Source organism: Bufo gargarizans, chromosome 2 (genome assembly GCF_014858855.1).
Source record: "Bufo gargarizans isolate SCDJY-AF-19 chromosome 2, ASM1485885v1, whole genome shotgun sequence".
Classification (NCBI taxonomy): Eukaryota; Metazoa; Chordata; class Amphibia; order Anura; family Bufonidae; genus Bufo; species Bufo gargarizans.
Window position 1 is genome coordinate 426,319,402 of NC_058081.1, and position 12,729 is coordinate 426,332,130.

The 12,729-nt window shown below is 41.6% G+C and overlaps 1 protein-coding gene across 1 annotated transcript in view; it reads left to right on the forward strand.

Annotated features, from left to right (window-relative positions):
* LOC122928255 (A disintegrin and metalloproteinase with thrombospondin motifs 2-like) overlaps positions 1–12,729 on the forward strand; it is a 670,803-nt gene that overhangs the window by 511,463 nt on the left and 146,611 nt on the right. The window contains exons 17-18 of the mRNA XM_044280912.1: positions 6,390–6,543; positions 9,510–9,642. Of these exons, the coding sequence (XP_044136847.1) occupies positions 6,390–6,543; positions 9,510–9,642 (287 nt within the window). The remainder of the gene's footprint in view (positions 1–6,389; positions 6,544–9,509; positions 9,643–12,729) is intronic.

Below are 12,729 nucleotides of genomic sequence, written 5' to 3' on the forward strand. Positions count from 1 at the left end.
TAGAAGTGAAGGAGTCGGATAATTACCTGTTATGGGAGCCAGCCAGCAACTTTACCAGGTGGGGATTCAGCTTGTAGACAAGTTAGCTGCTGGGTGACTAGTTTTTTCATGGCCGCACATTACGTTATGAATGCCTCATAATGGAGTGGAGAACAAGGAGGAGGTGGGGTCTTCCCAGGATAAGAAGCTGATGACAATGAGAAGGACACTGTAATGCTTGGGGTACAGTCTGGCTGCAACAAACAAGAGAGGATAAGGAGGGCAAACTTGTTCTGCTTGTGAATGCTGGCCAGTTCTATTTTCCCAAAGGATCCGGTGATGCCACCTCATGTGCTGCAATAGAGCTCTCGTACCTATGTTTGTGTTTCAACGCTCATAGCTTATTTTATCCTGGAGATCTTGCACACAGCTGTGGTTTTTGCGCCGTACGGGAGCTGCTCACACAGAGCTAGTGGAAGCCGAGCTTGGAGTGGGTATGGCAAGTTATGCGGCTGTGCCCACAGTATTAGCAGCATCAGCAGTTCCCAAGCTGAACACAATATAAGCAGATCTGGTTCTTCCAGTTCTTTTTGAGATATTAGCCATACATTTCCTCCACTGTTTATTGCCACCACAACCATTCTCCTCATATTTCCCCTCCTCCTCTTTGGCACCCAAATCCTTCTCCTAGGTCCTCTGCAATACACAATCATCATCTGAGTCCTCTCCCTCCTTGCCACTTTTATCAGACTCTGATATATCATGGTGGGCTTCTTTGCCCCCCTCCCCATTCCCTGCTCTGTATTTGTTCTGACTGCCACTGCCCTTACTTATGATACAGTGGCTACGGGTGCCACTATTGCCACCACCAAACACCAACACAGCTACCCATGGGGTCTGCCCCCTCCTGAACCTCCTCCTTAGGAAAGTCCAAACTGATTGCTCCCACACAAGTTGTCAACAGGGAGACTCTATGCCTTAAGGTGAGTTTTTTTTTTTTTGCCTCTTAGGAAAAAAGAAGGCGCCCCGTTAGGAAGGGGTGCTGAAGACAGAGAGGTTGACATTGAAAGGCTTCTTTGGGGTTGCAGGGAGTTGAAGCAGGAGGAATGCTGTAACCCCTGGCTCCAAAGCATGGTATCAGACTCTGGAGTCACCTCCATGTCATTCTGCTGCGATCCTCTTTGATATGTTTTGCCTTTCGTAAGCTAGGGTGAACTTCAGCCTACTACTACTACTACTTCTGGGTGGATAGATGGTGCTGCTACTATCCACATTCTAGCTCTGGGAGGACAGGGACTGGCCCTGGGATTTTAGTTTGAAACCCTTTCGTATTCCTGACATTTTTGGCCTAATGTACACAGTCACACAAAGTATGGAACAGTTTGCAAGTCTTTTTTCTGGAACTTAAAGACAAATAGGAGCAATACAATGTAATTTCCTTTCTACAAACACACTGAAGACGCTGCTACTGACAATTTACTTTGGAAATACTACAATATCAGCACTACTAAAAGATTTGGGCATAATGTCTTATGTATGTTCAAATATGCAGATTCTGAATACGGCTTTTATGCTTTTGAGCTACTGAGGTTTTATGCTGTTGGGCTACTATGTAATTATCCCCCCCCCCCCCCCCCCCCCCTTTCATACAAACCCTTGAACTGTCTGGAAATGCCCTGTCAAAGATTTCAGACTACTATTTCAGTTGTTTTCATTGAGATTTAAAATGCTATCCTTTGGATTGAAAAAAACAAGCATTTTATACTTCTATTTTTGCAAAACAAAAACATTTGAGTTGTCTGGAGATGCTCAGTCCCACAATTCTGACTACTATTTGTGTTTTCACTGACTACATGTGTTTTCACTGAGAGTTAAAATGTAACCTTCTGTATTGTAAAACACTTGTTACACACTGCTATTTTTGCAAAATAAAAGACTGGAGATGCCCTATCACAGATTTCAGCCTAGCATTTCTTGTGTTTTCACTCTGAAATTTAAAAAACTACCCTCTGGATTGAAAAACACGCATTGTACACTTGTACTGCTATTTTAGTAAAACGGCAAACCGCTAGAACAACATGGAGATGCCTATCCCAGATTTTGGACTATTATTTCAGGTCTGTTCACTGAGGCTTAAAACATTACCCTCTAGATTGTAAAACACATGCTGTACAGCAGTACTGAGCTTATTCTTCCCCACCCACACCAACACTTAACAAAAAGCTGTATTTATGTTCAAATGGAAAAAAAATGTACTTGCAGGTAGCTGCATTTGTGGTTCTCAGCTAGAACGCACTGTCTAGCACACCCAGCCTCAGCTCCGTGCTTCTTTCTAGTCTTAAGCTGTCACACTGTAGGGGGAGGGAAGGAACACCAGAATGACAACAGAAGGAAAATGACCATGAACTAGGCCTCAAGGCTAGGGAAAGTGAAATGGTGACCACCTAAGGAAACCCTAAACTTAGCCCTGACTCCTGTCAGTATGAATAGACCCTAAAGGTGGAAATATTTATACACCGGAAACCTAGGTCCTAGTAACCCTGAAAATCCCTAGGATTAGTAACAGGGTCTGAGACTACTTGTTCCTTCCCAGATAAACGAACCAGCGTCTCCTTGAGGCCTAGTAAACAACAAGCAATTAGGAGCAACAAAATACCAAGAGAAGTACACTTATCTTCAATAGAAAATGGATGAGCAGAAACTCAAATGAGGACCACAGTGTAAGTCCAGACTAAATAGAGGAGCCGTAATGACCCCAAACTACACCTGAGACAAGAGGTGTAGTCATTACCAACAAAAACACTGCAACAAGTGAAAACAAATAGGCTGTCAGATGATTATTTGTTGATATTTTTCTAACGCTTTTACTTTTCAAAGCCATTCTGAGATTGTTTTCTCATCACATATTGTACTTCATGACAGTGGTAAATTTTAGTCAAAATATTTCAGTTTTATTTATACTTTTTTTTTTTTTGTTTCTCTGCTTTTAAAACAGATAAGTAATACCTCCTAAAATAGTTATTACTTTACATTTCCCATATGTCTACTTCATGTTTGGATCATTTTGTAATCTAAATTTTCTTTTTTTGGGACATTAGAAGGCTTAGAAATTGAGAAGCAAATCCAAAACCCACTTTTTAAAGACCAGCTCAGTTCTTAAGTCACTTTGTGAGGCTTACATAATAGAAACCATCCATAAATGGCCCCATTTTAGAGACTACACCCATCAAGGTATTCGAAACTGATTTTACAAACTTTGTTAACCCTTTAGGTGTTCCACAAGAATTAAAGAAAATGTAGATGAAATTCCCGAATTTCACTTTTTTGGCAGATTTTCCATTTTAATCCATTTTTTTTTCTTCTACCAAAACACAGGTTAACAGCCAAACAAAACTCAATATTTATTTCCCTGATTCTGTAGTTTACAGAAACACCCCATATGTGGTCGTAAACTGCTGTACAGGCACACGGCAGGGCACAGAAGGAAAGGAACGCCATATAGTTTTTGGAAGACAGATTTCACTGGGATAATTTTAAGTTGCAATGTCACATTTGAAGCCCCCCTGATGCACCCCTAGAGTAGAAACTCCCAAAAAATGACCCCATTTTTGATACTACAGGATAAGATGACCATTTTGTTAGTGCTATTTTAGGGTACATATGATTTTTGGTTGCTCTATATTACACTTTTTGTGAGGCAAGGTAACAAAAAAATAGCTGTTTTGGCACAGTTTTAATTTTTGTTATTTACTGTTCATCTGACAGTTTAGATCATGTGATATTTTTATAGACAGGTTGTTACGGATGCGAAAATACCAAATATGACTTTTTTTTGGTTATTTGATTATTCTGAAAGCCATATTTTTTTTTTTTTTTTTTTTGGCGACTGTCTTATGTAGGGGCTCATTTTTTTTTAGGTATGAGATGATTGATACTATTTTAGGGTGCACATGACTTTTTGATTGATTGGTATTAAACGTTTTGTGATGTAAGGTGACAAAAAATAGCTTTTTTGACACTTTTTTTTACGGTGTTTACTTAAGGGTTTAGGTCATGTGATATTTTTATACAGCAGGTTCTTATGGACGTGTAAAAAAATCAAATATGTATACTTTTGTATTTATTTTACACAATAACAGCATTTTTGAAACAAAAAAATCATGTTTTAGTGTCTCCATATTCTGAGAGCCATATTTTTTGGGGCAATTGTCCTAGTTGGGGTCTCATTTTTTGCGGGATGAGATGACTGTTTGATGCAGTATTTTTGGGTGCATATGACTTTTTGATCGCATGGTATTACACTTTTTGTTATATAAGGTGACAAAAAAAAAGTTTTTTAGCACAGTTTTTTTTTTTTTTTTTGGACGGTGTTCACCTGAGGGGTTAGGTCATGTGATTTTTTTTTTATAGTGCAGTCGATACGGACGCGGCAATACCTAATATGTCTACTTTTATTTTTTTTCCCTATTTTTTTCAATTTTTTTTAACTTTATTTGGGGAAAAGGACACTTTTATTTTACTTGAAAATTTCAATTTTTTTGTAAAACTTTTTTTCACTTTACTTTTTGTCCCACTTTGGGACTTCAACTTTTGGGGGTCTGAGCCCCTTTACAATGCATCACAATACTTCTGTATTGTGATGCATTGGCTGTAAGGAACGCGCTGTAAAACGCTCAGGTGTGAACTTAGGGTTAAGGATTGAACCGATTTCCAATTTTTTGTTTTTTAATCCCTGCTTTACTGGAGCCATAACACCCTAGCACCATTTTACATTGCATACATTGTAGTGGGAAGCTGAAAAAATTCCAAATGTGATGGAATTGTACAAAACTTCAACCATAGTTTTATGGGATTTATTTTCATGATGTTCCCCAAGCAGTAAAACTGATCTGTTACCTTTATTCTCTGAGTCAGTATGATTACAGCGATACCCATTTATATAGTTTTTCTTGTGCTTTAATACTTTAAAGGGAACCTGTCACCAGGATATAGTGTATAGAGCTGAGGACATTGGTTGCTAGATGGCCGCTAGCACATCCGCAATACCCAGTCCCCATAGCTCTGTGTGCTTTTATTGTGTAAAAAGAACTGATTTGATACATATGCAAATTAACCTGAGATGAGTCCTGTACGTGACTCATCTCACATACAGGACTCATCTCAGGTTAATTTGCATATGTATCAAATAGGTTTTTTTTACACAATAAAAGCACACAGAGCTATGGGGACTGGGTATTGCGGATGTGCTAGCGGCCATCTAGCAACCAATGTCCTCAGCTCTATACACAAAATCCAGGTGACAGGTTCCCTTTAAAAAAACATAGAAAATACTATTTAATTCTTTGCGTTGCGATATTATGACCCGCAAATATTTTTATATTTGTATCTGAGGAGCTGTATGAAGGCTTATTTTTTGGCAGGGAAATCTGTAGTTTATACATTGACATACACTCACCTAAAGAATTATTAGGAACACCATACTAATACGGTGTTGGACCCCCTTTTGCCTTCAGAACTGCCTTAATTCTACGTGCATTGATTCCACAAGGTGCTGATAGCATTCTTTAGAAATGTTGTCCCATATTGATAGGATAGCATCTTGCAGTTGATGGAGATTTGAGGGATGCACATCCAGGGCACGAAGCTCCTGTTCCACCACATCCCAAAGATGCTGTATTGGGTTGAGATCTGGAGACTGTGGGGGCCATTTTATTACAGTGAACTCATTGTCATGTTCAAGAAACCAATTTTCCAGTCTTCAACAGTCCAATTTTGGTGAGCTCGTGCAAATTGTAGCCTCTCTTTCCTATTTGTAGTGGAGATGAGTGGTACCCGGTGGGGTCTTCTGCTGTTGTAGCCCATCCGCCTCAAGGTTGTGCGTGTTGTGGCTTCACAAATGCTTGGCTGCAGACCTCGGTTGTAACGAGTGGTTATTTCAGTCAACGTTGCTCTTCTATCAGCTTGAATCAGTCGCCCATTCTCCTCTGACCTCTAGCATCAACAAGGCATTTTCGCCCACAGGACTGCCGCATACTGGATGTTTTTCCCTTTTCACACCATTCTTTGTAAACCCTAGAAATGGTTGTGCGTGAAAATCCCAGTAACTGAGCAGATTGTGAAATACTCAGACCGGCCCGTCTGGCACCAACAACCATGCCACGCTCAAAATGGCTTAAATCACCTTTCTTTCCCATTCTGACATTCAGTTTGGAGTTCAGGAGATTGTCTTGACCAGGACCACAACCCGACATGCATTGAAGCAACTGCCATGTGATTGGTTGACTAGATAATCGCATTAATGAGAAATAGAACAGGTGTTCCTAGTAATTCTCTAGGTGAGTGTACATTTACATGGTAGCTAGCAACATTTTCCGTGCTTGATATGCAAATGCATTCTCTTTGTATTTCAGGTGATTCCTCATGGAAGTGTTAGAATTTCATTGTCTTATAAGTACATGATACATGAAGATACCTTAAATGTAGGTAACAACTATGTACTGGAAGAGGATGTGGTTGAGTGGGTTTTAAAGAAATGGACTCCTTGTTCCAAACCGTGCGGAGGAGGTAATCATTCTGCTTATCTGCTTTTTAGAACTGAAATATACTATTGTGTTTAGCAAATTATAGTAAAAATGTAATATTTTTACTGTGTAAACTTCACAGACATATAAACCATCTGATATACTGTTACACCAGTGTCCAAGTCCTATGTACAGTGGCGGATTGGCCATGGACCCTAAAGGGAAATTTCCCAGGGGGCCTCCCAAGCCTTCTAGATGGCGGCAGGCCAGGTACATAATGATCTGAAGCTCATTGGCTGCAGGTGCTCTCCTGAACTGTATTAACGTCCTCATGATGGTGATACAATTGAATACTGTGGCTGGGGCGGCAGTATTTTGTACAGTCCTGTGTTATTTGGTTCTGCTGGGGCAGTATTGTGTGCTGCACTGTGGTATTGCAGGCCTTTCCCACTTACCCCGACTACTTGTTTTGGCCCGTTTTCTTTCAATTTGGACCCACCTACAACATAGGGCCACTTTTATTTTTTTTCCGGGGCTACTTTATGTTCCCAATCTGCCCCTGCCTAGGTACCTGATGACGAATAAGTAATATAAGTTATGTGTACACAATCGAAGTTATGCTGAACTGTTCTTACACTTGTGGGTGCTGACTGTACTATACAGCAGACTTCCGACTCTCACTGCTGTGATTGGAGATAATGCAGATCCCAGCAGTTTAACCCCTCAGATGCCAGTCATCCTCTGAAGGATGAAAAAAGACTTACATACATACAGTTAAGCCTGTTATCCTGCAAACTGATCCAGAAGAAGGCATAAACCCTGTATGGTAAAAGCCAATTTTCCTCATTTTAGGGGAAATAAATGAATTCTCGACTCCAATCAGGCATTCAGAATAACTCCCTGGATCAATAACCCCTCTCTAGTAACTATAACCTGTAATATTATTACACTACGGAAATGTATCCAGACCCCTCTTGAACACTTTTAGTAAATTCTTCATCACCACCTCCTCTGGCAGAGAGTTCCATAGTCTCACTGCTCTCACCATAAAGAATCCTCTTCCATCTTTGTGTACAAACCGCAGTCACAGCCCTGGATATAAATAGATTATGGGAGAGATCTCTGATTCCTGATATATTTATACATAATTATTAGATCTCCCCCTTAGTTATCTTTTATCTAAAATAAATAATCTTGATCTTTCTGGGTACTGTAGTCCACCCATTCCAGTTATTACTTTAGTTGCCCTTCTTTGAACCCTCTCCAGCGCTGCTATGTCTGCCTTGTTCACAGGAGCCCAGAACTAAGATCATTAGTAAAAATAATGAAGAGAATAGGGCCTAATACTGACCCCTATTGTACCCCACTAGTGGTGTCCCAAGCTGAGTATTTACTGTTAATAACCATCCTCTGTTTTCTATCACTGAGCCAGTTACTTACCCACATACACACATTTTTCCCAGTCCAAGCATTCTCATTTTATATACTGTGGGGGTCAGCTCAATAGTGATAGGCACAGCAGTCTGAGACAGTGACACCATGGCACAGTTCATACAGGGATTTGCCTGTTTTCTTTACTTTCATACACAAACAAAATATAAGACTTTTACATTCAGTCAAAACACAAAAATAAATTCCTGTTCGGCTGAGCACTAACTTAGGCTACTTTCACACTGGTGTTTCTGGGTCCGCTTGTGAGATCCGTTCAGGGCTCTCACAAGCGGTCCAAAACGTATCAGTTCATCCCCAATGCATTCTGAATAAATAAGGATCTGTTCAGATGCATCAGTTTGGCTCTGTTTGGTCTCCGTTGCGTTTTTTAGACGGTCTGACGGATCCGTCTAGACTTAGGTCCCTTTCACATGAGCGAGTTTTCCACATGGGTGCAATGCGTGACGTGAACGCATAGCACCCGCACTGAATCCTGACCCATTCATTTCAATGGGTCTGTGTACATGAGCGTTGTTTTTCACGCATCAGTTCTGCGTTGCGTGATAATCGCAGCATGTTCTATAGTCTGTGTTTGTCACACAGCCCTGGCCCCATAGAAGTGAATGGGGCTGCGTGAAAAATGCATTGCATCCGCAAGCAAGTGCGGGTGCGATGCGTTTTTCACTGATGGTTGCCAAGAGATGTTGTTTGTAAACCTTCAGTTTTTTTCACGCCCGTGAAATACGCATCAAAACGCATTGCACCCGCGCGGAAAAAACTGAACAACTGAACGCAATCGCAGACAAAACTGACTGAACTTGCTTGCAAGATAGTGCGAGTTTCACTGACCGCATCCTGAATGCATCCGGACCTAATCCGTCATGCTTGTGTGAAAGGGGCCTAACAATGTAAGTCAATGGGGACGGATCCATTTTTCACTGACACAATATGGTGCAATTGAAAACAGATCCGTCCCCTATTGACTTTCATTGTAAATCAAGACGGATTCGTTATGAACTAATACAAGCATTTCCATTATTGTTGCGGATCGGTCTGTGCAGATACAAGACGGATACAACACTTTTGGGTTTAAGTTTTTTACCATTTATATACCGGTAACTGAAGAACATTTTACGGTTAGTCTTACTCTCTTTGGCAATGAGCCTCTCTGTCTCCAGCTTGGTTGCTTTTATCTTTCTTTTACATTTCTATTTTTTTCTATAGTTTTGGTTAAAACACTTCTTTTGTTTTGTTTTTTGCTTTACGGCATGCAGGAAAAATATTTTATATTTTTAATAAGGTCATTTTTAGTGAACAGTAAATGGCATAAAATCAAAACCCAGAAAACAGAGTTGAATTTTCTTTCTATTTTGCCCAATAAAATATTTTTTTTCCTTTTTCCCAATACAAGCTGTGTCCTGAAAGGGTTAATTTCAGTAAATTGTGTGTAACCTGTCCATATATTATATGTGTATGTATATATATATATATATATATATATATATATATATATATATATATATATTGCTTATGCATTTAGTCTAGAATTTACATATAACACATAATTTAATGTTTAAGGTATTCAATTTACAAAATACGGGTGTCGGAGAAAATCGGACCATAAAATGGTACATAAGAAGTTATGTGAATCGATTCCAAAATTAAAGCCCATTCGAAGAGCCTGCAATCTTCAGGAATGTTCACAACCCATGTAAGTTGTCACCTGAGTGATTTTTCATGGTTTATAATTCTTTGAGTCATGCATATAAAATGTGTTGCAGTATTCTTCATTTTCAGCAATTTAGTGAGTAGGGTTGTTTTCATGGCTTTAAATGACTCAGGTACTGCTCTCCCTGGAGATCAGCACAATCTATTCCCTCTCCTTGCATGATAATATTGCAGCCATATCTGTGTATGTAACAAATAGAAATTTGTTGATAACTTTAGCAGGAATAAAGGTATGTCATAGATTTGGATTACTCAATGAATTCTCTATCAGATAGATATGTCACATGCACCCATTTGAAAAAATTGACTTGGTTCCAAGATGACAGCTTTCAAAACTGGGTGGGATGGGGAGCGTACTATTTTTACTATGGGGCCCTGTGAGATCTGTGTATGCCCCCGCCTGGCATCGACATGATTTGCATAACTAAGCTCTAAAGTGTCCTTTATAATATGACTGGATATTTTATTTAGCTGTATTTAGATTTCAGATCACTGTTTATCTTTCCATTGTTCTCATCCATCTGAAGAACAGAAACATTTCAATAAACTGGTATTATGTTTAACATCAGTTTGTGTTACTTCCATCAGAGATCATTTATTTTTTATGGGAGAAAAAGTCCTGCAAAAGTACTTTCATCATAACTGATGCTCAACTTAACAGATCAGTTTTTAAAAATAATTTCTGTTCTTCTGAGGGTTCAGAAGAACAGCAAGCTAAACAGTGATGTGAACTGCTGTAGATTTTTGTCTTAATTTATGCCAGAATATAAAATGAAGATAAATAAATAAAATAAAAAAATAAAAATTTTAACAAAATTGCAGGGCTCACTGGCCCTAGCCCTCACCATTCAGAAAGTGGCAAGGGCAACAAGGAAATGCCACTTGTGAGTTTAACCTGTTCCGGACATAGGGTGTACCGGTACGCCCTGATTTCGCGATCCTTAAGGAAACAGGGCGTACCGGTACGTCCTATGTATTTCCGATCACCTTGGCTAAATGCGAGGGGGGGGGCCTGTGACCCCCTCCCCCGTGTAGGCGATCACAGCAAACCACAGGTGAATTCAGACCTGCGGTTTGCTGCGTTTCCGGGTTATTCGGGTCTCTGGGGACCCGATATCCCGGAACAGGATGGTGATCGGTGGTGTGATAATACACCACCAATCACCGTCCTTAGTTCCTGAGAGGTGATGGTGACATCACCTCTCAGAATCGCTCTCATTGGTCGGCTGGGCGGGCGGGAGGTTCAAATCATCGCAGCGCTCCTCTCCTCCTCCTTTTCAGTCCGGAGCCTGAGGAGAGAGGAGCACTGCACGTGTCTCAGAGCCAGCACCCGCCATCTGTTCAGGGCCCAGGATCCAGCCAGCAGCCCATCTGTGCCCTAGCACCCCCAGCACCACCAGGTATTTAGGGAAAGGCTAGGGACAAGTTAGATTAGGCAGAGATATTTAGGGAAAGTTAGTTGAAGAAAAAAAAAACTGTTTTGGTTGCATCACCCTAAATTGGGTGTCTGGGGTCCACAGCACAGCTGTGCTGCAGCTTGCCCCCCTACCCCCCACAACTTTTTTTTTTTTTGTGTGCGTACTCTGACTGTGGCCGGCACTCTTAGCCTCCGGCCACTGTTAGCGCATCGCACACCCCACCGCTGATCAACTTCAGAGGGTGGATCAACGATTTTGAATTTTTTATTTAATTTTTTCACATTTTTTCCCCTTTTCTTAGTCTTTATTTTTTTTATCTGTTAGGTTTAGGGTGAGTTCACGAACACCCGTGCCCCCACACACACGCACACTGAATAAAGATTTGCAGACACACACTCCCCTATGGCCTGCCGGATGTTCTCGGCCGAGGAGGCATACGCCCAGCTTGCCTTCGAGTCTGAGAGTCCCAGTGAGGACGAGGATGACCCCACTTTCCTTTTGTCATCCGCGTCCTTATCATCTAGCGATGATGATGAGCCCCCAAGGTGGAGCAAGGGGACCGCCATGCTAGGGACCCTGTGGCCCACCCTAGTACAAGCAGCTCTGGGGCTCGTACTAGTTTTCTGGCCCACCAGTTAAATCCACCGGAGCCCCCTGCCGGTGAACTTGTCTGGTGTACCCCAGAGCGTTATGAGCCTGTGATTCCTGATTTTGTAGGCCAATCAGGAATCCAGATTTACACAGTGGGCTTCACTGAATATGACTTTATTTCAGTGACCACTTTGTAAATCTAATGGTGGAGCAAACAAACCTGTACGCCAAACAGTTTATTGCTCAACACCTGGGCTCCTTTTTGGCTAGGTCCAGTGGCTGGACTCCGGTCAGTGCAGCCGAGATGACTACATTTTTGGGCCTTGTGCTGCATATGGGCCTAGTCAAGAAACCTAGTGTCAGGCATTACTGGAGTGGGGATGTCCTCTACCAGGCCCCACTTTACAGTACGGCCATGACACCCTCCCAGTTTAAAGCCATCCGGAAATGCCTGCATTATTCAGATAATGCAGCATGTCCCCCCCCAAGGTGATCCTGCCTATGACAGCCTGTACAAAATCAGGCCGGTCATCGATCACTTTGGGGCCAAATTTGTACAGGCCTATGTACCTGGAAGGAAGGTCGCGGTTGATGAGTCTCTCATTGCGTTCAAGGAGAGACTCCTTTTCCGCCAGTATGTTCCCTCTAAGCGGGCGAGGTATGGCGTGAAGCTGTACAAACTTTGTGAGAGTACCTCAGGGTACACTTACAAGTTTTGTGTGTACGAGGGGTGAGATTCCCGTATTCAACCCCCAGAATGTCCCCCCACTCTGGGTGTTAGCGGGAAACTTATGCACCCACTGCTAGATAAGGGTTACCACCTGTACGTGGATAACTTTTATACTAGTATCCCCTTGTTCCAGTCCCTCGCCGCCAGATCCACGTCCGCTTGTGGGACCACGCGGAAAAATCAACGCGGCCTCCCTACCTATCCCCAGGGGTGAGACCCGTGCCCTTACCACTGGAAACCTGTTGCTGGTCAGATATAAGGACAAGAGGCATGTCCTTGTACTTTCCACAATTCATGGTAACGGCATAACCCCTGTCCCTGTGCGAGGTAC